Raw genomic sequence first — 22,736 nt, forward strand, 5'->3', positions numbered from 1 at the left:
CCTGTTGGAACAGCAAGTTCCCTTGCCGGTCTAGGAATGGTAGAACGATGGGTTCGATGACGGTTTGGATGTACCGTGCACTATTCAGTGTCCCCTCGACGATCACCAGTGGTGTACGGCCAGTGTAGGAGATCGCTCCCCACACCATGATGCCGGGTGCTGGCCCTGTGTGCCTCGGTCGTATGCAGTCCTGATTGTGGCGCTCACCTGCACGGCGCCAAACACGCATACGACCATCATTGGCACCAAGGCAGAAGCGACTCTCATCGCTGAAGACGACACGTCTCCATTCGTCCCTCCATTCACGCCTGTCGCGACACCACTGGAGGCGGGCTGCACGATGTTGGCGCGTGAGCGGAAGACGGCCTAACGGTGTGCGGGACCGTAGCCCAGCTTCATGGAGACGGTTGCGAATGGTCCTCGCCGATACCCCAGGAGCAACAGTGTCCCTAATTTGCTGGGAAGTGGCGGTGCGGTCCCCTACGGCACTGCGTAGGATCCTACGGTCTTGGCGTGCATCCGTGCGTCGCTGCGGTCCGGTCCGAGGTCGACGGGCACGTGCACCTTCCGCCGACCACTGGCGACAACATCGATGTACTGTGGAGTCCTCACGCCCCACGTGTTGAGCAATTCGGCGGTACGTCCACCCGGCCTCCCGCATGCCCACTATACGCCCTCGCTCAAAGTCCGTCAACTGCACATACGGTTCACGTCCACGCTGTCGCGGCATGCTACCAGTGTTAAGGACTGCGATGGAGCTCCGTATGCCACGGCAAACTGGCTGACACTGACGGCGGCGGTGCACAAATGCTGCGCAGCTAGCGCCATTCGACGGCCAACACCGCGGTTCCTGGTGTGTCCGCTGTGCCGTGCGTGTGATCATTGCTTGTACAGCCCTCTCGCAGTGTCCGGAGCAAGTATGGTGGGTCTGACACACCGCTGTCAATGTGTTCTTTTTTCCATTTCCAGGAGTGTATTTGAGGGTAGCATTATTTAATCGAAAAAATAATTTTGTTCAACGAACCTGATAGCGACTGGGGAAGTGCGCGAAGTCCTTGATGAGGACCAGTTTGACCATCTCGGGGTCTCGGACGAGCAGAGCCGGCCTCGCCTGGAAGAAGAAGCCGACGACGGGGTGCGGATCGCTGTCGTTGTAGAGGCGGCCGAACACTTCGGCGTAGGACTTGCGCATGAGCACGAAGTCGCGGATGTTGCCGAAGAAGGGCTCCGGCTTCAGGTAGGGGACTCCCCGGCGTGCCCAGTAGTCGAACTGCGCCGTCACGTGACGGTAGACGACCAGTAGCAGCAGAGCCAGGCCCAGCAGGACCTCCGTGCTGCCGTCCTCCAGGAGCAGGCCCATGGTTGCTGGAGAACCCTGAAAAAAGGTCCGTTATGAAGTCAGTAGACGAGAGCGTGCCAAATCTACATATACTAGCCTCATTACTCTGTTTTCTACCAGAAATGCTGGGAAACTAAGTGAAATACATGTTAATGTCAGTACCACTGAGGAACAGCTCGGATAGCTAAAACAGCAGCGAGGTCCCGTGTCAGAAGTAATCCTTCAGACTGTTTATATGACGTAGGGCTCAATTAGCCTATCACTTAGTCGTAATATACCGTAGATACATTGAAGAAAAAACTATGCCTCCTAGTTTAAAAAAAGGGCAGTTTACACACATTGCCAAGTATGGTATATAAAGTCATCCACAAAACTACTGTCCAATACCTTATCATTCTCTTTTGCTCTCAAACGTAGCGAAGCGAATCTAACATTATGACCTCTTCCATGCCAATGAGAACACCAGCCATGCGAAACATAACATGCGATTTTCTCATACGAGCTCTCCAACAGTCGTGGGAGATTCTCAATGTGAGTCGACGGTTACAGTTTAGTCACATTACGGGAGATTAGCATGCAAACAGTGAACGGTATAGGCAGAGATTGCTCAGAGTCTTCTCCAAACCACAGAAGTACTACTAAATCGCGTAGTTTACATTGTGTTGTTCCCGATTATCATTGTGGGCATATTTCCCGAAATGGCTGCGGTATAGGCAAGCTTATAAATTTTTTACTATCAAAAACAATCTTGATCGCAATTTATTTATTACAGTGAGCGGTTTCGACCACTACTGTGGTCATCTTCAGACCAATGAGTAAGAACCTCCTTTTGGTGGTAAATCACTACTCAAAGTGATTTACCACGAAAAGGAGGCTCTTACTTATTGGTCTGAAAATGACCACAGTAGTGGTCGCAACCGGTCACCGTAATAAATAAATTGTGATCAAGACTGTTTTTGACAGTAAATATTGTTAACACATTGATCACTGTTCACTACCACAATGTATCCAAGGTAATTAAGGTGATAAATGTTTAATAACGTTTCGTCGCTCTTAAATGAGTGTTGTTAAGCTAAGGAAAAGTATTCTGAAAACCGAATAGCTTCCTTTAACGATCGTTACGGGTGCATTACTGTTGATTCTGCAAACTGAAACGTCGACTTGGTGGAAGATGATATTGTGCCTGAAGAACAAATGTAAACCAATAAAACAAGCTCTTCGTGGAAAGTTAACTAAATAGATCCACTCTTTAAAAACTAATAAAGGTCATCATGTGGGAAAAGAATCATAACGTATTGCTCTGTAACACATTAGGAATGAAAGCTCTTCTTCTTAGAAACATCTTCAATAGCATCCCTTCTCGAGATATTTGAAATACACTTACAACACTTTGAACAAAAAACACAAATCACGAAGTCTTTTCATGAGATCTAGTGAATCTTTTTCTAAGACAAAGAAGTACACGCATCAAAAATGTTTTACATCACCTCGGTTCCTAGAGCTCCGAAACCGGTACAGAAAATTGGAATAGAGATCAACATAAACATCATTTCCGCCCTTTTTATTGCTCATGAAAACCATACATTGCATGTTGTACCACCATACAGCGAGACCTTCATATATGGTAGTCCAGATTGATGTACACAGCGGTACCTCTAATGCCCAGTAGCACGTCCTCTTGCATTGATTCATTCCTGTATTCGTCGTGGCATACTATCCACAAGTTCATCAAGTTGATACAGAATGTTCCACTCCTCAACTGTGATTCGGCATAGATCCTTAAGAGTGGTTGGTGGATCACGTCGTCTATAAACAGCCCTTTTCAATCTATCCCAGGCATAACGAGATTTTCACTCTGCACCGGAGTATGCGATGATATGAAACTTCCTGGCAGATTAAAACTGTGTGCCGGACCGAGACACGATCTCGGGGCCTTTGACTTTCGCGGGAAAGTGGTAGAGCACTTGCCCGCGAAAGACATAGGTCCCGAGATCGATTCTCGATCAGGCACACAGTTTTAATCTGTCATTAAGTTCCATATCCCAGGCATGTTCGATATTGTTTGTGTCTAGAGAATATGCTGGCCACACTAGTCCAGTGATGTCGTTATCCTGAAGAAAGTCATTCACAAGATATGCACGATAGGGGCGCGAATTGTCGTCGATGAAGATCAATGTCTCGCCAATAAGCCGCCGATATGGTTGCACAATTGGCCGGAGGATAGTATTCACGTATCGTACAGCCGTTACGGCGCATTCTATGGCCACGAGCGGCGTACGTCGGCTCCACATACTGCCATCCCAAAACAGCAGGGAACCTCTTCCTTGCTCCACTCGCTGGACAGTGTGGCTAAAGCCTTCAGACAGACCGTGTTGGCTCTAAACACGACTCCGACGATTGTCTGGTTCAAGGCATATGCGACACTCGTCGGTGAAGAGAACGTGATGCCAATTCTGAGTGGTCCATTCGGCATGTTGTTTGGACCATCTGTACCGCGCTGCATGGTGTCGTGGTTGCAAAAATGGACCTCGCCATGGACGTCGGGAGTGAAGTTGCGCATCATGCAGCCTATTGCGCACAGTCTGAGTCGTAACACGACGTCCTGTTGCTGCACGAAAATCATTATTCAACATGGTGGCTTTGCTGTCAGTGTCCCTCCGAGCCATAATCCGTAGGTAGCGGTCATCCAGCGGTCATCCATCGGGCTGGCCGATGCCTGTCACAGTACCTGTCTCTCTGTATCTCCTCCAAGTCCGAAAAACATCGCTGTGGCTCATTCCGAGACGCCTCGACGCTTTCCTTGTTGAGACCTCTTCCTGGCACAAAGTAACAATGTGGACGCAATCGAACCGCGGTATTGACAGTCTAGGCATGGTTGAACTACAGACAACACGAGCTGTGTACCTCTTTCCTCGTGGAACGACTGAAACTGATCGGCTGTCGGACTCCCTCCGTCTAATAGGCCCTGCTCATGCATGGTTGTTTACATCTTTGGGCGGGTTTAGTGACATCTCTGAACAGTCAAAGGGACTGTGTCTGTGATACAATATACACAGTCAACGTCTATCTTTAGGACTTCTGGGAACCGACGTGAAACAAAACTTTTTTTGATATGTCTAGTACCCTTTTCGAAAAACAGAAAACTTCTTGTACGGGAACCTCATTCTGTTTTACTGGCAGAGGAAGCTAGATAATTTCAGAAAAATTGTTTATATTTATGCAGCAACTTGGTTTTAATAAACGTTGTCGCTGATTTAAATACTAGCGTTGCCACTGGAGTTTAATCCGTAAGAACGGAAATACAGCATGAACCACAAGGCTATTTTGTTTTGTAGCTCGATAGAAGTGCCGATCCGGTCGTAACATATTTTCTCGTGTTATTTGTGAAGGTGCAGTGGGCATTATGTGTGGACAACCTCTCCTGGACCCATGAGCACTTTTCTTTCTATCAGCGTACATTAAACGACGTTGTTGGGCATTTTGTCGTGCTCTCATTACGTAACATGTATCTGGTGGCATTCCGATTCGAAATAGTTTCTCTCGTGTCATCATTTTGTCATTGACAGTGTCATACATTTGCGACCTAACGTTGATACTAAGAATGGTTTGACTTGCATTAAACCACACACGTGGCCTGATCGTTCTATGATGGACGATAAGTCTTACATGCATGGGAGGCAATTCGAAGAATGTGGTGTCACCGCCAGACCACACACTTGCTAGGTGGTTGCCTTTAAATCGATCGCGGTCCATTAGTATACGTCGGACCCGCGTGTCGCCACTGTCAATGATTGCAGACCGAGCGCCGCCACACAGCAGGTCTAGAGAGACGTCCTAGCACTCGTTCCAGTTGTACAGCCGACTTTGCTAGCGAAGCTACACTGACAAATACGCTCTCATTTGCCGAGACGATAGTTAGCATAGCCTTCAGCTACGTCATTTGCTACGACCTAGCAAGGCGCCATTACCAGTTTATATTGAGATTGTTATTAATGTACCGTCAAGAGCGATGTACACCAATTATGGATTAAAGTTAAGTATTCCAGCAGCAACGTACCTTATTGGCTATATTAATTACATTGTCCTGTTCCAGACCTCACGCCAGCCTGCGTGAGCTTAAACGCGTGCCTTTCGGCTTCCTCCAAACTCCGTCAATTGGCTCCTGCCAATTCACAACAAAGAATATGCTGTACAAGTTTGCCATGGACAGGCGCACATTGTCTTCGACATATTACTACCATCTAATTAGTATTGCCTGTGATATAGAAAGGGGGATCCGGAGCATTCCATGTGTGGGGGTGATGTATCTGGATGTCTACAGTGAAGCATGAAAGATCTTGTGACGGACATTGTTCTTACTTTCAGAATGCGATTGTTGACCTTTATGCATATGATGCTAAAATAATGTACGGATTTCGTAAACCAGGTACTCCGACTGTGGTCGGTGTTGTGTTAGTCTGGAAGTGTACTTCCAGAACATTTTCTTACCGTATGGTTCACCACCAGCTGATGCAGTCTGCTTTACTATTTCGGGTGCATAGACGGACTCTATCTGTTACAACTGTGGTACAATATACGTATTTTTAAAGAGCAATGTCTGTAATTGGTCCATGTGCTGTTGTCAGTGTTCACGTATCACATACGACATGATGAACATTCTGGTTTTCGGGTTCGTTTGATAACGTGAATACCTGCTGGGAGATATGTCGCTAGTGGTTTGTCTCCTGTTGCGCTCGGAAGGCCCTCCATATGGAGTGGTGGCATGCTGCAACTAGCTCGTAAGGAGGCGGATTTGTCCCTGTTAAGAACCGCTCCGCTTACTTGTTCAGAGCTTCTACTTTACTCTTCAGCACTAATGGATCATCTGCATCTGCTGAAAGTGTTCTAATGTCATCAGCGTATGCCTTTACTGTAATTCGGCAGCCTTACAGAACTGCAGCCTTTGGTGTTCTACACTCACGGAGAAAAATTCGCAAATCGAAGAGGGAGTTATAGGCCCTAAACAAATGCTCGTAGGGGTGTTTCTACATCTGAAAGACGATGGCCGTCCAAATTTCACGCCTGCCACATAAGAATGGCGCTAGTACCGCTTCTATGAAAATGCAAAGTTGATTTGCTTTAAATACATGCTGTAATGTTCCTGACCGTTAGGTACCTTTCAGACCGGACGTGTTGACTTTAGTTGATGTTAGTCAACTAAGCCTGTAAGGCAACAAAGACGCCGTTATCAACACCTTACTGTGTTTGAACGAAGTCGAGTAATAGGTCTACTAGGAGCTCGATGTTCCTTCGACGATACTGCAGAGGGACTTGGTAGGAATGTAGCCATTGTACATGAATGCTGGCAGCGGTGTTCACGAGAATGTACGGTCACAAGATGACTACGCTCCGGACGGCCACGTGGCGCTACCTAGAGGAAAGACCATCGTGTTCGGCGTGCGGCTCTGGCGCATGTTACTGCATCTGCAGCAGAAATGTGTGCAGCAGTTGGTGCCACAGTGAAACAACGAACTCTACAAATCGGTTACTTCAAGAAGAGCTGCGAGCCATACGCCCTGGTAGCGTGAATTTCACTGGCCCCCGACCACCGCCATTTGCGACTTCAGTGGTGACCAGCGAGAGCTTCTTGGAGGGCAAGGTGGAGGTCTGTTGCGTTTTCCCATGAATGGTACTTCTGACTCGTTGCCAGTGATAGCCGTGTGTCTGTTAGAAGGAGGAAGCTTGAGGGCCTGCAACCAACCTGTTTGCATGCTAGACGTAGTGGACTAACACCTGGTGCTTGACACCCTGGAATTAGACCTGGAATTATGGACCTGGGTACGATTTCCTATGACAGCTTCATGGCTTTCGTGGTTATCAGATGCATCCTGACTGAACATTTGTACGTCACGCTGTCGATTCAGTCCGTTGTGATGTCAACGGTTAAACAGCATTACAGGCAGTGTTTTCCAACAGGATAACGCTCACCTGCATACCGCTATTGTAACCCATTATGCTCTTCAGAGTCTCGAGATACTGTCTTGCCCCATTGATCACCGGGTCTGTCTCCAACCGAGCACGTGTTGGACATAATCGGACGACAACTCCAGTGTCCTTTCAGATTACGCTGATACAATAGCTGCCTACTTAGCAATCATATACAACCGCTCGCTCACCGATAGATCTGTACCTACAAATTTGAAAATTGCGCAGGTCGCACAAGTGTTTAAGAAGGGTAGTAGGAGTAATCCATCGAACTACAGACCTATATCATTGACGTCGGTTTGCAGTAGGGTTTTGGAGCATATACTGTATTCAAACATTATGAATCACCTCGAAGGGAACGATCTATTGATACGTAATCAGAATGGTTTTAGGAAACATCGTTCTTGTGCAACGCAGATAGTTCTTTATTCGCACGAAGTAATGGCCGCTATCGACAGGGGATATCAAGTTGATTCTGTATTTCTAGATATCTGGAAAGCCTTTGACACCGTTCCTCACAAGCGACTTCTAATGAAGCTTCGGGCCTATGGGGTATCGTCTCAGTTGTGTGACTGGATTCGTGATTTCCTGTCAGGAAGGTCGCAGTTCGTAGTAATAGACGGCAAATCACCCAGTAAAACTGAAGTGATATCAGGTGTTCCCCCGGAAGCGTCCTGGAACCTCTGCTGTTCCTGATCTATATAAATGACCTGGGTGACAATTTGAGCAGTTCTCTTAGGTTGTTCGCAGATGATGCTGTAATTTACCGTCTAGTAAGGATATCCGAAGACCAATATTAGTTCCAAAGCGATTTAGAAAAGATTGCTGTATGTTGTGGCAGGTGGCAATTGACGCTAAATAACGAAAAGTGTGAGTTCCAAAAGAAATCCGTTGGAATTCGATTACTCGATAAATAGTACAATTCTGAAGGCTGTCAATTCAACTAAGTACGTGGGTGTTAAAATTACGAACAACTTCAGTTGGAAAGACCACATAGATAATATTGTGGGGAAGGCGAGCCAAAGGTTGCGTTTCATTGGCAGGACACTTAGAAGATGCAACAAGTCCACTAAAGAGACAGCTTACGCTACACTCGTTCGTCCTCTGTTAGAATATTGCTGCGTGGTGTGGGATCCTTACCAGGTGGGATTGACGGAGGACATCGAAAGGGTGCAAAAAAGGGCAGCTCTTTTTGTATTATCACGTAATGATACGCGAGTTGGGATGGAAGTCATTAAAGCAAAGACGTTTTTCGTCGCGGCGAGATGTATTTACTAAATTTCAGTCACCAACTTTCTCTTCCGAATGCGAAAATATTTTGTTGAGCCCAACCTACATATATAGGAATGATCATCAAAATAAAATAAGAGAAATCAGAGCTCGAACAGAAAGGTTTAGGTGTTCGTTTTTCCCGCGCGCTGTTCGGGAGAGGAGTGGTAGAGAGATAGTATGATTGTGGTTCGATGAACCCTCTGCCAAGCACTTAAATGTGAATTGCAGAGTAATCATGTAGATGTGGATGTAGATGTCATCCCTGTAACGACCAATCAAGTGCAACAGTCATGGATCTCTATTCCACAAACTGGAACCCGGCACATATGCAGCACAATGCATGCATGTTTGCATGCTTGCATTCAACATTGTGGCGTTTACACTGGTTATTAATATACCAGCCTTTCACATTTGCAGTAGGTTATCTCGCTCTTTCACTCACCTGTGATCTTGCAATGTTAATCAGATATGTTAACTCGGCATGGTATTCCCGAAATTTCATTCGTATACATTAAATATTTTTCTGTGTTGCTATTTTTTCCCCATCAGTGTATGTACTTTAAATGTCGTCGCAACTACACCAATGCTAGAGCAAACATTCCAGTCAATAGTGGGCATGCTCCCCAGAGTTCTCGTCGTAACAATACTGATGAAGCGAGGGAGTGGTTGACTTTAATTTTAGTGATAATATTAGTAACACGCTGTATGATTATCTCAGGAAAACTGTGGATGGTACTACTTCGGCAGACAACATTTTGGCGCAAAGTAATGAGCCTCTCGACTCTATGGCTTCTTAAAGTGTAGAGAAAGCAGGTCTGCGTGTCGGGTCGTCGCCAGCACACTACAACGTTATTTCTACGAGGGCTCTCCACAAAGTACATTACGTTTTCGTTTGTGTCCGTTAGGGGCGGGACTAGCGCGGTCATCTTGGAGTCATGGCATTTCGCCGCTCAGTCGGCATCCTGCCGTGCTAGTGAGAGGTTCGTGCTGTACACCGTTGAGTTACTGTGACAGTTTGAAATGACAGAGTTAATTGAAAATGCCGCGAAGTGTGAAGTGCGTGCTGTAACAAGGTTTCTGACTGCAAAAAACTGTACACCGATAGAAATCTATCGGCAGCTTTGTGAAGTGTATGGGGACAACATAATCACTGAAGGTGGGTCATAAAATTTAAAAATGGTCGAACTAACGTTCACGACGAAGAGCGAAGTGGAAGACCCAGCATAGTGACTGCCGAACTTGTCGAAAAAGTCGAAGCCGCGGTCCGTGAAAACCGTAATTTCACAATAACGGAACCCTCTATGAGTTTTCCACAAATTTCACGAAGTTTGTTGCACGAAATCATTACCGAAAACTTGGTTACCACAAGTTTTGTGCAAGATGGATACCAAAAATCTTGACAGAGATTCACAAAAATCAGCGAATGGCTGCAGCGTTAACGTTTTTGGACGCTTACGAGAAAGATGGCGACTCATTACTCGATCGCATCGTTACTGGTGACGAAACATGGATTAAGCATGTGAACTGCGAGACAAAATTGCAGTCAATGCAGTGGGGGCACACAAATTCTCCCCAAAAACCCAAGAAACGCATGCAGACAATGTCGGCAAGGAAGGTGATGGCGACTGTCCTTTTGGGACAGAAAAGGTGTGATTTTTGTGGATTTCCTGGAAAGAGGCACTACAATAAACTCTCAAAGGTATTGCCACACTCTGCACAACCTCAGAAGAGCAATACAAAACAAGCGCAATGGAAAGTTGGGCTCAAAGATCTTGCTGATTCACGACAACACCCGGGCCCACACGGCAAATGCCACTCGTGAAGTTCTCGAATCTTTTGAGTGGGAGTTGTTTCCTCATCCGCCGTACAGTCCCGACCTGGCACCGAGCGACTTCTACTTATTCCCAGCAATGAAGAAGTGGTTAGCTATGCAGCGTTTTGATGACGACGCACAGCTTCAAGAAGAGGTAACCACGTGGTTGAAGGAGCAGGCGGCCGAATTTTACGACGAAGGAATTTCCAAGCTCGTCCATCGCTAGGATAAGTGTCTTAATTTAAATGGCAACTATGTAGAAAAGTAGTATTTAAGTGTGGCTTTCATCTGTATATAATAAAAAAAAATTCCAATACTTTATTTATTTTTAATTCCAAAACGTGATGTACTTTGTGGATAGCCCTCGTATGATCACAATTGGAGTTATTCAAACTTGTTAAAATTAGTATTAAAATTAGTAAAGGCAGTATTAATCGCACATACGTATTTATTTGTAATGGTGACGTCTTTAAATCTGATTTACATCGTCATCAGACCATATTCCAAAGGTGTTCGGCGGAGACGCTGAAACGGAGCAGAAAATCGTATGTGCGAGACGTGGATGTCAACTGCTCGTCAGTGGCACGAAAGCCGCAAGCATTGGTTGAAAACATCGGTGAAATGGCTACGTAAGCACGCTGGGCCCACCTTGTTCAACCCCGGTTATCATAGGGTGGAAGAGATTTTGGTGAGCAAGTTTTTGAACATTTGCTTCTCACATTTGTGCATGGAGGTATGCCTGTGAAAGCTTGGCTTGCGGAGTTAGTTTGAGCTGTTCTTTCAGCAAATGTTGTGGCCACTGTTTTAGGTGTCTGGTGTTCCTGTCCTTGTGTCACAGTGAAAATCTGAGAACTTAAGGCCTACTTTGTTGCTTAGCTTCACAAGTTAATTCATTTGTCCTGCGTGTGATCCAGATTTAAAATTTCTTTTAATTTATTTAATTGTACAGAGTTGTTACAAAAGATTGAAGCGGTTTCACAGCTCTACAAGAACTTTATTATTTGAGATATTTTCACAATGCTTTGCACACACATACAAAAACTCAAAAAGTTTTTTTAGGCATTCACAAATGTTCGATATGTGCCCCTATAGTGATTCGGCAGACATCAAGCCGATAATCAAGTTCCTCCCACACTCGGCGCAGAATGTCCCCATGAATGAGTTCAAAACGGTAAGGCTTCTGCTTTAGCCTTTTCCGTAAGATTTTCCAAACCGTCGGCTGTGGTACGTTTAGCTCCCTGCTTGCTTTATTCGTCGACTTCCGCGGGCTACGCGTGAAACTTGCCCGCACGCGTTCAACCGTTTCTTCGCTCGCTGCAGGCCGACCCGTTGATTTCCCCTTACAGAGGCATCCAGAAGCTTTAAACTGCGCATACCATCGCCGAATGGAGTTAGCAGTTGGTGGATCTTTGTTGAACTTCGTCCTGAAGTGTCGTTGCACTGCCGGCCGCGGTGGTCTATCGGTTCTAGGCGCTCAGTCCGGAACCGCGCGACTGCTACGGTCGCAGGTTCGAATCCTGCCTCGGGCATGGATGTGTGTGATGTCCTTAGGTTAGTTAGGTTTAAGTAGTTCTAAGTTCTAGGGGACTGATGACCACAGATGTTAAGTCCCATAGTGCTCAGAGCCATTTGAACCATTTTGTCGTTGCACTGTTATGACTGACTGATTTGAGTGCATTTCAAGCACGACATACGCTTTCTCGGCTCCTGTCGCCATTTTGTCTCACTGCGCTCTCGAGCGCTCTGGCGGCAGAAACCTGAAGTGCGGCTTCAGCCGAACAAAACTTTATGAGTTTTTCTACGTATCTGTAGTGTGTCGTGACCATATGTCAATGAATGGAGCTACAGTGAATTTATGAAATCGCTTCAATCTTTTGTAATAGCCCTGTATATTGTAAAATAACTGGTAGAAACCGACCTTGAGGAAGATCAGTTTGTGAGACGCCCGTCTAAGCCCGCAGGTTAAGACAAGTACCAGGAATTGCGGAAGGGAGCAGAATGAGCGTCTGTCAGTTACACTCCAAACATATTACTTCATTTAGTGGTCCAAACATTACAGGGCAAATTCTAAGCTTGACTGTCGACAGAAAGCGTCTTCAATTCTAAAACGGCTGGAGGCCCATGAATTAAATGCAACTGCTGTAAATATTTGTTTTGAGACAGAAGGCTGTAGGCTTTAACCTTAAATAGTATTTAAGGCTAAGCGATGTAAGACTTGACTAGTTAGATAGATTAAGTCTTTTACAAGGCCCCACCAAACTTGGCGTGCACTTACTCTAAATCGTTTTATATCCCTGGCCCTGGGCTCGAAAACTACTGATAAGAACAACGTTACCCACATTTAACCTGGCAGCACGCCTACACCTTTCTCCATTGTCCTAAATCAATACAGCTCCTAGCTCGAGTGTAATTCTTCTGGATTGGGTAACTTGCTACAGGAGGACGTCGTTTACAGACCACATGTCGGACAGAGAGGAATTAAGATTGTACGCAAACTTCAAACCTTCTGGGGTTGTTTTATCGATCCCAAGGGTGGCGCTATTGAAGGCCACATTTAGCTGTGGTATAGATCTATTCCATTTCATTTTCATCTGAGAATGAAAACAATGAGAGAGTGGTATGAGACTGCGGTACAGCCCGTTCAGCGAAAAGTTGGCTGTGGCTAACAAGGAACGGCGGTCATGTGAGATGTCGCATTCCCGAAACAGAGTTTTGAGCGGACAAAGGGGGGTGCATTATCACTAAAAAAATCTTAAGGACGGGCTAAAAATTTAAAAAAAATTAAAAATACGTTAGTGAGATTGTGAACGCTTAGCATGGCTGTCATACCGACCCCAGACACCGTGTACAGAAAATGAGAAAATGTGTCAATAATTACAGGAATTTACCAGTTCCCCTAATGAGTACGAGCAGGAGGCACCAAATAAGAGACAAAAACGTTCTGCATGGATATTTCCTCAGGAGCTAAGGGAAGGATAGCTAACGAGTATTTGGAGTTAGCTTCGCCACTTTACACGCCTCGCTCTCACCAATCAGCCCTCAGTCTGCTTTCCAAATGTGTGCGTACTCTTTGATTTTCAGTGTAGTTTTCTAGATTCTCAAATGTTCCCCAGGTAAGGATTCATGGAAGGCACTAGTTTCTCAGAGAGAGATCGTCAATTTATTATCACAATAAGTGAGATACCAAAGGAGGCCCTTGTTGACTTAGTAGTCGCATACTAGATCCACAACGACAAGTCGCTGATGACACTAAGAACCATCGGCTCCTACTCCTGTGTTTCTTTCTTAGACTCCTGTGCATTTTTTTTTCTTTACTGAATGACAAATGTATCTCAGTCGATACAACGGGGACGCAAACTCCACCCTCGGTATGTTCCAAATCTCCGGGACCACTGAATGCAATCTTCCTCAAACATATGGCGAAAGGAATCGGCAACTTAGTTATCCAATCCTCATATGTGTTTCACGAATATCGGAAAGCGGAAATGCGGCTTTCCAAACGTGCAATGTGACCAGTTTGCCGGCCGGAGTGGCCGCGCGGTTCTGGGCGCTACAGTCTGGAGCCGAGCGACCACTACGGTCGCAGGTTCGAATCCTGCCTCGGGCATGGATGTGTGTGATGTCCTTAGGTTAGTTAGGTTTAATTAGTTCTAAGTTCTAGGCGACTGATGACCTGAGAAGTTAAGTCGCATAGTGCTCAGAGCCATTTGTGCCCAGTTTTTTCACAATTGGGCAAGCACCCATCTCTAGTTACTGGTTTCTAGAAAGAACATGAAGTTTTTTTAAGGCGAACATGACAACCAGCTCCTCCAACTCATAAAGAGAGTGCTTCAGCTTAGCAGCCGACAGAGTCCTGTAAGCATATACTACCAGTAGCGTGTCAGCGTCTTGCTCCCTAAGAGGATCACACATACTGGAACGCGAGGCATCTGTTTGAACTATAAAAGGTCGCTCGAAGTCCAGAGTTGCCAAGAACCTCAGCAACTTAATGATAACCATTAAGGAGTTTAAATTCATCTTTGAATACGTTAGGAGGCTGGCAAGGATCCACAAAACTCAGGAAGTTCGAAAAACACGAAGGAATTTAGTTACAATAATCCACAATGTTATTGTTGTGATCTTCAGTCTGGAGACTGGTTTGATGCAGCTCTCCATGCTACTCTATCCTGTGCAAGCTTCTTCATCTCCCAGTACCTACTGCAACCTATATCCTTCTGAATGTGCTTAGTGTATCCATATCTTGGTCTCCCTCTACGACTTTTACCCTCCACGGTTCCCTCCAGTACCCAACTGGTGACCCCTTGATGCCTCAGAACGTGTCCTACCAATGGATTCCTTCTTCTAATCAAGTTATGCCACAAATTTCTCTTCTCCGCAATTCTATTCAGTACCTCCTCATTAGTTACGTGATCTACCGATCTAATCTTCAGCACTTTTCTGTAGCACCACATTAGGAAAACTTCTATCACCTTATAATCTAAACTCTTTATCGTCCATGTTTCACTTCCATACATGGCTACAATACAAATACTTTCAGAAAAGATATTCTGACACTTAGATCTATGCTCGATGTTAACAAATTTCTCTTCTTCAGAAATGCTTTCCTTGCCATCACCAGTCTACATTTTACATACTCTCTACTTCGACCATCATCAGTCATTTTGCTTCCCAAATAGCAAAACTCATCTACTACTTTAAATGTCTAATTTCGTAACCTAATTCGCTCAGGATCACCTGATTTAAGTCGACTCCTCCTTTTACTTTTATTGATGTTCATCTTATACAGAGTGTTACAGAAAGGTACGGCCAAACTTTCAGGAAACATTCCTCACACACAAAGAAAGAAAATATCTTATCTGGACATGTGTCCGGAAACGCTTACTTTCCATGTTAGAGCTCATTTTATTACTTCTCTTCAAATCATATTAATCATGGAATGGAGACACACAGCAACAGAACGTACCAGCGTGACCTCAAACACTTTGTTACAGGAAATGTTCAAAATGTCCTCCGTTAGCGAGGATACATGCATCCACCCTTCGTCGCATGGAATCCCTGATGCGATGATGCAGCCCTGGAGAATGGCGTTTTGTATCACAGCCATCCACAATACGAGCAGAAAGAGTGACTACATTTGGTACCGGGGTTGCGTAGACAAGAGCTTTCAAATGACCCCATAAATGAAATTCAAGAGGGCTGAGGTCAGGAGAGCGTGGAGGTCATGGGATTGGTGCGCATCTACCAATCCGTCGGTCACCGAATCTGTTGTTGAGAAGCGTACGAACACTTCGACTGAAATGTGCAGGATCTCCGTCGTGCATGAACCACATGTTATGTCGTACTTGTAAAGGCACATGTTCTGGGAGCACAGTATGAAATCATGGCGGTGAATCGAGGAAGTACAGTACATACTCACGAAACTAAAATGAGCTCTAATACGGAAATTAAGCGTTTCCGGACACATGTCCACATAACATCTTTTCTTTATTTGTGTGTGAGGAATGTTTCCTGAAAGTTTGGCCGTACCTTTTTGTAACACCCTGTATACTCCGTTCAAGACACTGTCCATTGCATTGGACTGCTGTTCCAAGTCCTTTGCTGTCTCTGACGGAATTACAATGCCGCCGAAAAACCTTGAAGTTTATATTTTTTCTCCTTCGATTTTAATTCCTACTCCAAATTTTTCTTTTGTTTCCTTTACTGCTTGCTCAATACACAGATTGAATATCATCAGGCTGGCCGGTGTGGCCGTGCGGTTCTAGGCGCTCCAGTCTGGAACCTCGTGACCGGTACGGTCGCAGGTTCGAATCCTGCCACGGGCATGGATATGTGTGATGTCCTTAGGTTAGTTAGGTTTAAGTAGTTCTAAGTTCTAGGGGACTGATGACCTCAGATGTTAAGTCCCATAGTGCTCAGAGCCATTTTTTTAATATCATCAGGGACAGGCTACAACCATGTCTCAGACCCTTCTCAACCACTGCTTCCCATTCATGCCCCTCGACTCTTATAAGTGCCATCTGATTTCTGTACAAATTGTAAATAGTCCTTCACTCTCTGTATTTTTACCCCTGCGAACTTCAGAATTTGAAAGAGAGTATTCCAATCAACGTTCTCAAAAACTTTCTCTAAGTCTACAAATGCTAGAAACGTAGGTTTGCCTTTCTTTAATCTATCTTCTGAGATAAGTCATAGGGTGAGTATTGCCTCACGTATTCCAACATTCTTATGGACTCCAAACAGAGCTGTGCATGGCTGGCGCTCCTGTTATCTCCAATTTTACAACCAGTTATTTTCGTGTTGCCACCTCGTTATGTTAGTTTCAATTTTGTGTTGACTGCCCGTCAGTATCAGCGGCAGCACCTATCGATATAGTCCTCACATGTTATCTTTGCTGCACTGCTATTACTACCCGGTTGTCGTCTGGCGTGGAGTGAGTTGGAACGCGCTAGCAGGGCAGTTTGGACCTGCCAGTCGTGGAGTTGGGAGGCGGCACTAGTTGAGTGCGGTTGGAGCAGCAGTGAGGCCTGGATGTCCATGGCTCACCCGACCATTGCCACCGCGCATCACTTGAGCTGGGGATGGACTTCGTGGATTGTCGGTTGGTCGTCCTACTGGACGACGTGAATTGGCTCGCCGATCGCTTATGTGTTGGCTGTGTGTGTGTGTGTGTGTGTGTGTGTGTGTGTGTGTGTGTGTGTGTGCGCGTATGTATCGACTGCCGATTTGTCTTCGTGATTGCACAGCCACTGCTGAGTATTGTTCAAGTCTTTATGCAAGTGTGTGTCTGTTTAGTTGGTGTCATTTCCGCTGACAACTTGTTTTAAATGTCGTTGGCATACTGGCAGCCAGTCGGTCGGTTGGAGCGGAGTCGGCCGGGCCCGCTGGCGGTCTCTATGCAGTGTCGGAGCATGTGGAGGCTGTTCGAGTGCTACGAGGTTCATGGTTCACTGACCCAGGGCATAAAAGTTTAATTACTAAATCCACGTCTGTTCACGTTGTCCCCTTGCTTAGCGGTATTCCTGGGAGCAACAGCGAGTGTTGGACTTGGTGAAGATTTAGCTGCCGTGTAGTGGAATTAACTATACAGGGTGAGTCACCTAACGTTACCGCTGGATATATTTCGTAAACCACATCAAATACTGCCGAACCGATTCCACAGACCTAACGTGAGGAGAGGGGCTAGTGTAATTGTTTAATACAAACCATACAAAAATGCTCGGAAGTATGTTTTTTAACACAAACCTACTTTTTTTAAATGGAATCCCGTTAGTTTTGTTAGCACATTTGAACATGTAAACAAATACGTAATCAGTGCCGTTTCATGCATTGTAAAATGTTAATTACATCCGGAGATATTGTAACCTAAAGTTGACGTTTGAGTACCACTCCTCCGCTGTTCGATCGTGTCTATCGGAGAGCACCGAATTACGTAGGGATCCAAAGGGAACGGTGATGGACCTTAGGTACAGAAGAGACTGGAACAGCACATTACGTCCACATGCTAACGCCTTTTTATTGGTCTTTTTCACTGACGCATATGTACATTACCATGAGGGGTGAGGTAAACGTACACACGTGGTTTCCGTTTTCAATTACGGAGTGGAATAGTGTGTGTCCCGACATGTCAGGCCAATAGATGATTAATGTGTTGGCCATCATTTGCTGCACACAATTGCAATCTCTGGCGTAATGAATGTCGTACACGCCGCAGTACATCTGGTGTAATGTCGCCGCAGGCTGCCACAATACGTTGTTTCATATCCTCTGGGGTTGTAAGCACATCACGGTACACATTCTCCTTTAACGTAACCCACAGAAAGAAGTCCAGAGGTGTAAGATCAGGAGAACGGGCTGGCCAATTTACGCGTCCTCCACGTCCTATGAAACGCCCGTCGAACATCCTGTCAAGGGTCAGCCTAGTGTTAATTGCGGAATGTGCAAGTCACCTTAATGTGCGCGAGTAGTGACTGGGTGGGCACGTATCTATTAGGTACATTACGTATGTAGATTGTGGACAGTTGGGAGTGTTGGTCTCACGGGAAGCGTGTAAGGGATAAGTCCCTGCAGTCGTTCTATTCATATGTGTCCTCGGTGGTTCAGATGGATAGAGCGTCTGCCATGTAAACAGAAGATGCCGGGTTTGGGTCCCGGTCGGGACACACATTTTCAGCTGTCCCCAGTGAGGAATATCAACAACACCTGTCGGCAGCTGAGGGTTTCAATTACTTATCATTTATTCTAGAGAAGCTGCACGGTCATCAATGGTATCTGTTCTTTCGAGAACAGTCACTATCTTCATATATATTTTGTAATTGTTTGTAGCATTGCAATGGCTTTCTCCTCTAGCTGGGCTCTGTTGTTAGCAATGACTACAACTAATAGGTCATCTGGTAAGCGACAATGCCGTCTTACCTGTCATCCCCATCTAGAAATTTTAGGAGACGGAGCAGGAGGACATGATGAAAAGCAGACCAGCACTGGCAAAAAGGGCATTTCTGACCAATAGAAGTCTACTAGTATCAAATATAGGCCTTAATTTGAGGAAAAACTTTGTGAGATTGTACGTTTGTGTCATAGCATCGTATGGTAACGAAACAGTGACCGAGGAAAAACCGGAACAAAATAAAGTAGAACCATTTGAAACTTGATGCTACATATGACTGTTGAAAATTAGGTGGACTAATAAGGTAAAGAAAGAGGAGGTTCTGTGTAGAATCGGGGAGGAAACGAATATATGGGAAGCACTGACAAGAGGAAGGGACAAGATGACAAAACATCTATTAAGACATCAGGGAATAACTTCCATGGTAGTGGATGGAGCTATTGTAGTCAAAAACTGTAAAGGAAGACAGAGGTTGGAATACTACATCTGGTAAACAATTGAGGACGTAGGTTGCAAGTGCTCTTGTGAGATGAAGAGGTGGCACAGGAGCGGAATTTGTGGCTGGACACATTATAATAAACAGAAGACTGATGACTTGGAAAAAAAGACATTTTGTTGTTAAGTCCCAGAGGATGAGACAACAATCGACCCTTGAGGAAACTTTGGTAATACTTTTAATTTCTTTCCGGCTCTCCATCTCCCTTTAGACTACTCGATCCTTACAGTAGTCTAAGGAGTTGTTGTACAGCGATTGAGGTACTGCCGAGGTTATTGAATGTCTTTATAATGTCAATCATTATTACCAGGGCGTTCTTCTGTGTTGTGTTTTTAACGTGTGTAGGGTGTGGTGTGACATTCCTGGCTGTGGGCGCCAGTATTTTATTTTGCTAGAAGCTAGCCTTGATGTAGCTTGATACACGCGAAGTAGCATATGGTAGGAAAGTGGAATGAGGTACAAGCGACAGATGGTACAGCATTTACCACTGCAGTGGGAGAGTCCGCCAATTGTACTGAACTTGCTTCTGATTGGTCGGCACATTCGGAAGTTACGCGCAAAAATTTCTCTTACTAATTATTTATATACTTTTCATTGTAATGAACCCAGTTTTTAGTATGACAATTCCTAATGGTTCCCCTATGAGTCTGTCGTTCTTTTTATTAAATTTCTCCAGTTTTGAGAAACATAAGAGTAACGATATTGCAACCGAGGTGCTTCGGACACTTTCGGGTCGCTTTGGCTCGCCAGGGAAACGAAATACTTCGGCTGCGCTCGTCACCGTCTCGGGCGTTCAAGAGGGTCGGACATGTAACTCTCTGTTTCGGGAGTTCTTCTGAGCTGCACACGTAACCCTGTCTTGGGCGTTCTAGAGGGACAGACGTGTATCTGTGTTCCGGTCGTTCTGGACGGACATGTCGTACTGTATACCGGAAGTTGTATAGAAAAGTTACCGTACAGTTCAGAAAACTATGTCTAGTGTGGTAAAAGACAGTGTAAAATATATGAGTATTTGAATAATAACCAAATAGGATACATTAATTAGAAGGGTCGCCTACCAACATCGTCGGTACTACAGATCTTTCCCTCTGTAGATACGGAGACTAACCTGGGAAAGTTGCATCCAATAGAAAGCACAATCACAGGTTCAAGTTAACAGCGTAGCAGCTTCCGCCGAAGAAGGTCTCACAACCGATGAGCTGCCTACTGTGCGAGGGACACAACTTCAGAAGACGACGGGTTGGTGGAATGAATCCTCAGAGACTTTTGTTCAACCTTTCCAGATCTCTGCAGTTTCAGATCCGACTTACAAAGGACACACAAAATTTATAGTGGTCGATGGCATCGTCTATGGATTTTCCGTTTCTTAAGCCGAACTGGTGTTGGCTCATGACCCTGAGAGCTATGTGGGTATGCAAACGTTTACATAGTACCTTCTCCAGTATCACTGCACATTAGATCGTAAAAACACTTAGCTGATTGAAGGACCCTGCTCATAACATTGGAAACGTTCTCAGTAGGGGAGCAATCTGGCCAACTTGCTGGCCAAGGTAGGATTTGGAAAGCACAAAGGCAAGTAGTAGAAAGAATGACATTTTCACTCTACAGCGGAGTGTGCGCTGATATGAAACTTCCTGGCAGATTAAAACGGTGTGCCGGACCGAGACTCGAACTCTGGACCTTTGCCTTTCGCGGGCAAGTGCTCTACCAACTGAGCTACCCAAGCACGACTCACGCCCCGTCCTCACAGCTTTAATTCCGCTAGTACCTCGCCTCCTACCTTCCAAACTTCACAGAAGCTCTCCTGCTAACCTTGCAGAACTAGCGCTCCTGGAAGAAAGGATATTGCGGAGACATGGCTTAGCCACAGCCTGGGGGTTGTTTCTAGAATGAAATTTTCACTCTACAGCGGAGTATGCGCTGATACGAAACTTCCTGGCAGATTAAAACTGTGTGCCGGACCGAGACTCGAACTCGGGACCTTGGACTTTAGGGGGCAAGTGCTCTACCAAGGTAGGAGGCGAGGTACTGGCGGAATTAAAGCTGTGAGGATGGGGCGTGAGTCGTGCTTGGGTAGCTCAGTTGGTAGAGCACTTGCCAGCAAAGGCAAAGGTCCCGAGTTCGAGTCTCGGTCCCGCACACAGTTTTAATCTGCCAGGAAATTTCAAGTAGTAGAAACCCTCTCTCCTTCTCTATCTCTGCGGACGGATATTATGTTGCTGAACTGTAAACGCAGGATGGCTTGCCATGAAGGACAACAAAGGGGGGCTGAGAATATCTTCGAACCGCTTTGCTGTGTGGTTGCCGCGGATGGCAACTGATCGGGTCCTGCTATGAAGAACAATAGCAACCCAGACCACCAGTCCTGGTTGTCGGGCCGCATGGTGGGCGGCGGTCTTTGAAACGGCTGCTAAAGCCGCTGGGCAGAACAGGTGATTAGGATCGTGGAAAGGGCCAAATAAGCTGTAGGTCAGTTTCACTTCAAAACTGTAATTTATTGTAATTTAATAACACTTTTAAACCAAAACGCCACATAGCCGAACCGTTACAACTACGAGTTTCTAAATCCAAATCTTTCACGGCTGAAGTCCTCCAAACAAGAAATCTTAAAAAGCAACAAGATAAATTTCAAGTGACTGAAGACACGCAGCTAAAATTGTAAATATATCACAGCTAGGCGGAAAGCCTCAAGGCAAGAGTGGGTACAACGAACATATACAAGGTGCCATACAAACGGCTGAAGGCCACAATTAAATTTCAAAATTTCAAAACATATTACCATAATTTCTTAAGGTAGAAGGCCGCAATGTTTCTGCTTAACGAGAAATTACGAGAATAAGGCTTTAAGCGGCTGAAGGGCCACAGTTGATTTTCCAAAATTTGAAAAATACCTTAACCTTTAAGTTTTCAATGGGGGAACGCACACTAAATGAAAAAGCAACTCAACGGCAATAACTAAATGTAAGAATAAGGTTTTAAGTGGCTGAAGGCCCACAATTGATTTACGTAAATTGATTTACATAAAAGATAATAATTTCTTTTCGTTTAAAGCATTGCCTATAATAGACCACCAACAGACCACTAGGTTCAAAATGGTTGAAATGGCTCTGAGCACTATGGGACTTAACATCTGAGGTCATCAGCCCCCTAGAACTTACAACTAGTTAAACCTAACTAACCTAAGGACATCACACATCCATGGTCGAGGCAGGATTCGAACCTGCGTCCGTAGCGGTCACGCGGTTCCAGACTGAAGCGCCTAGAACCGCACGGCCATACCGGTCGGTAGACCATTAGGCACCCATGAAAAGGACAGGGCAGACAACGGCGCTCAGACGCCTCCATGGGGGGTTGGGGGTTGGCCTGCCTTCGAAACATTAACCTTCACTTAGATGAGACAGGTGGTTGTCCCAGCTACACTTGATCTGTCGGTAACCCAACCGAGAGACAGTCACGGAGAGACCATCCA

At 45.5% G+C, this 22,736-nt stretch overlaps 1 protein-coding gene across 2 annotated transcripts in view; it reads right to left on the reverse strand.

Moving 5' to 3' along the window:
* The window catches only part of LOC126141629 (cytochrome P450 6a2-like), a 263,266-nt gene that overhangs the window by 57,125 nt on the left and 183,405 nt on the right, over window positions 1-22,736 (reverse strand). Inside the window, exon 1 of one of the 2 annotated variants that reach the window (XM_049915266.1) lies at window positions 1,025-1,366. The exons of the other annotated variant lie outside the window; for it this stretch is intronic. Within the exon in view, the coding sequence (XP_049771223.1) occupies window positions 1,025-1,360 (336 nt within the window). The 5' untranslated portion in view covers window positions 1,361-1,366. Of the gene's footprint in view, window positions 1-1,024; window positions 1,367-22,736 lie in introns of those variants that run through there. 2 annotated transcript variants of the gene reach the window in all.

This window comes from Schistocerca cancellata, unplaced genomic scaffold, assembly GCF_023864275.1.
Source record: "Schistocerca cancellata isolate TAMUIC-IGC-003103 unplaced genomic scaffold, iqSchCanc2.1 HiC_scaffold_732, whole genome shotgun sequence".
Lineage (NCBI taxonomy): Eukaryota > Metazoa > Arthropoda > Insecta > Orthoptera > Acrididae > Schistocerca > Schistocerca cancellata.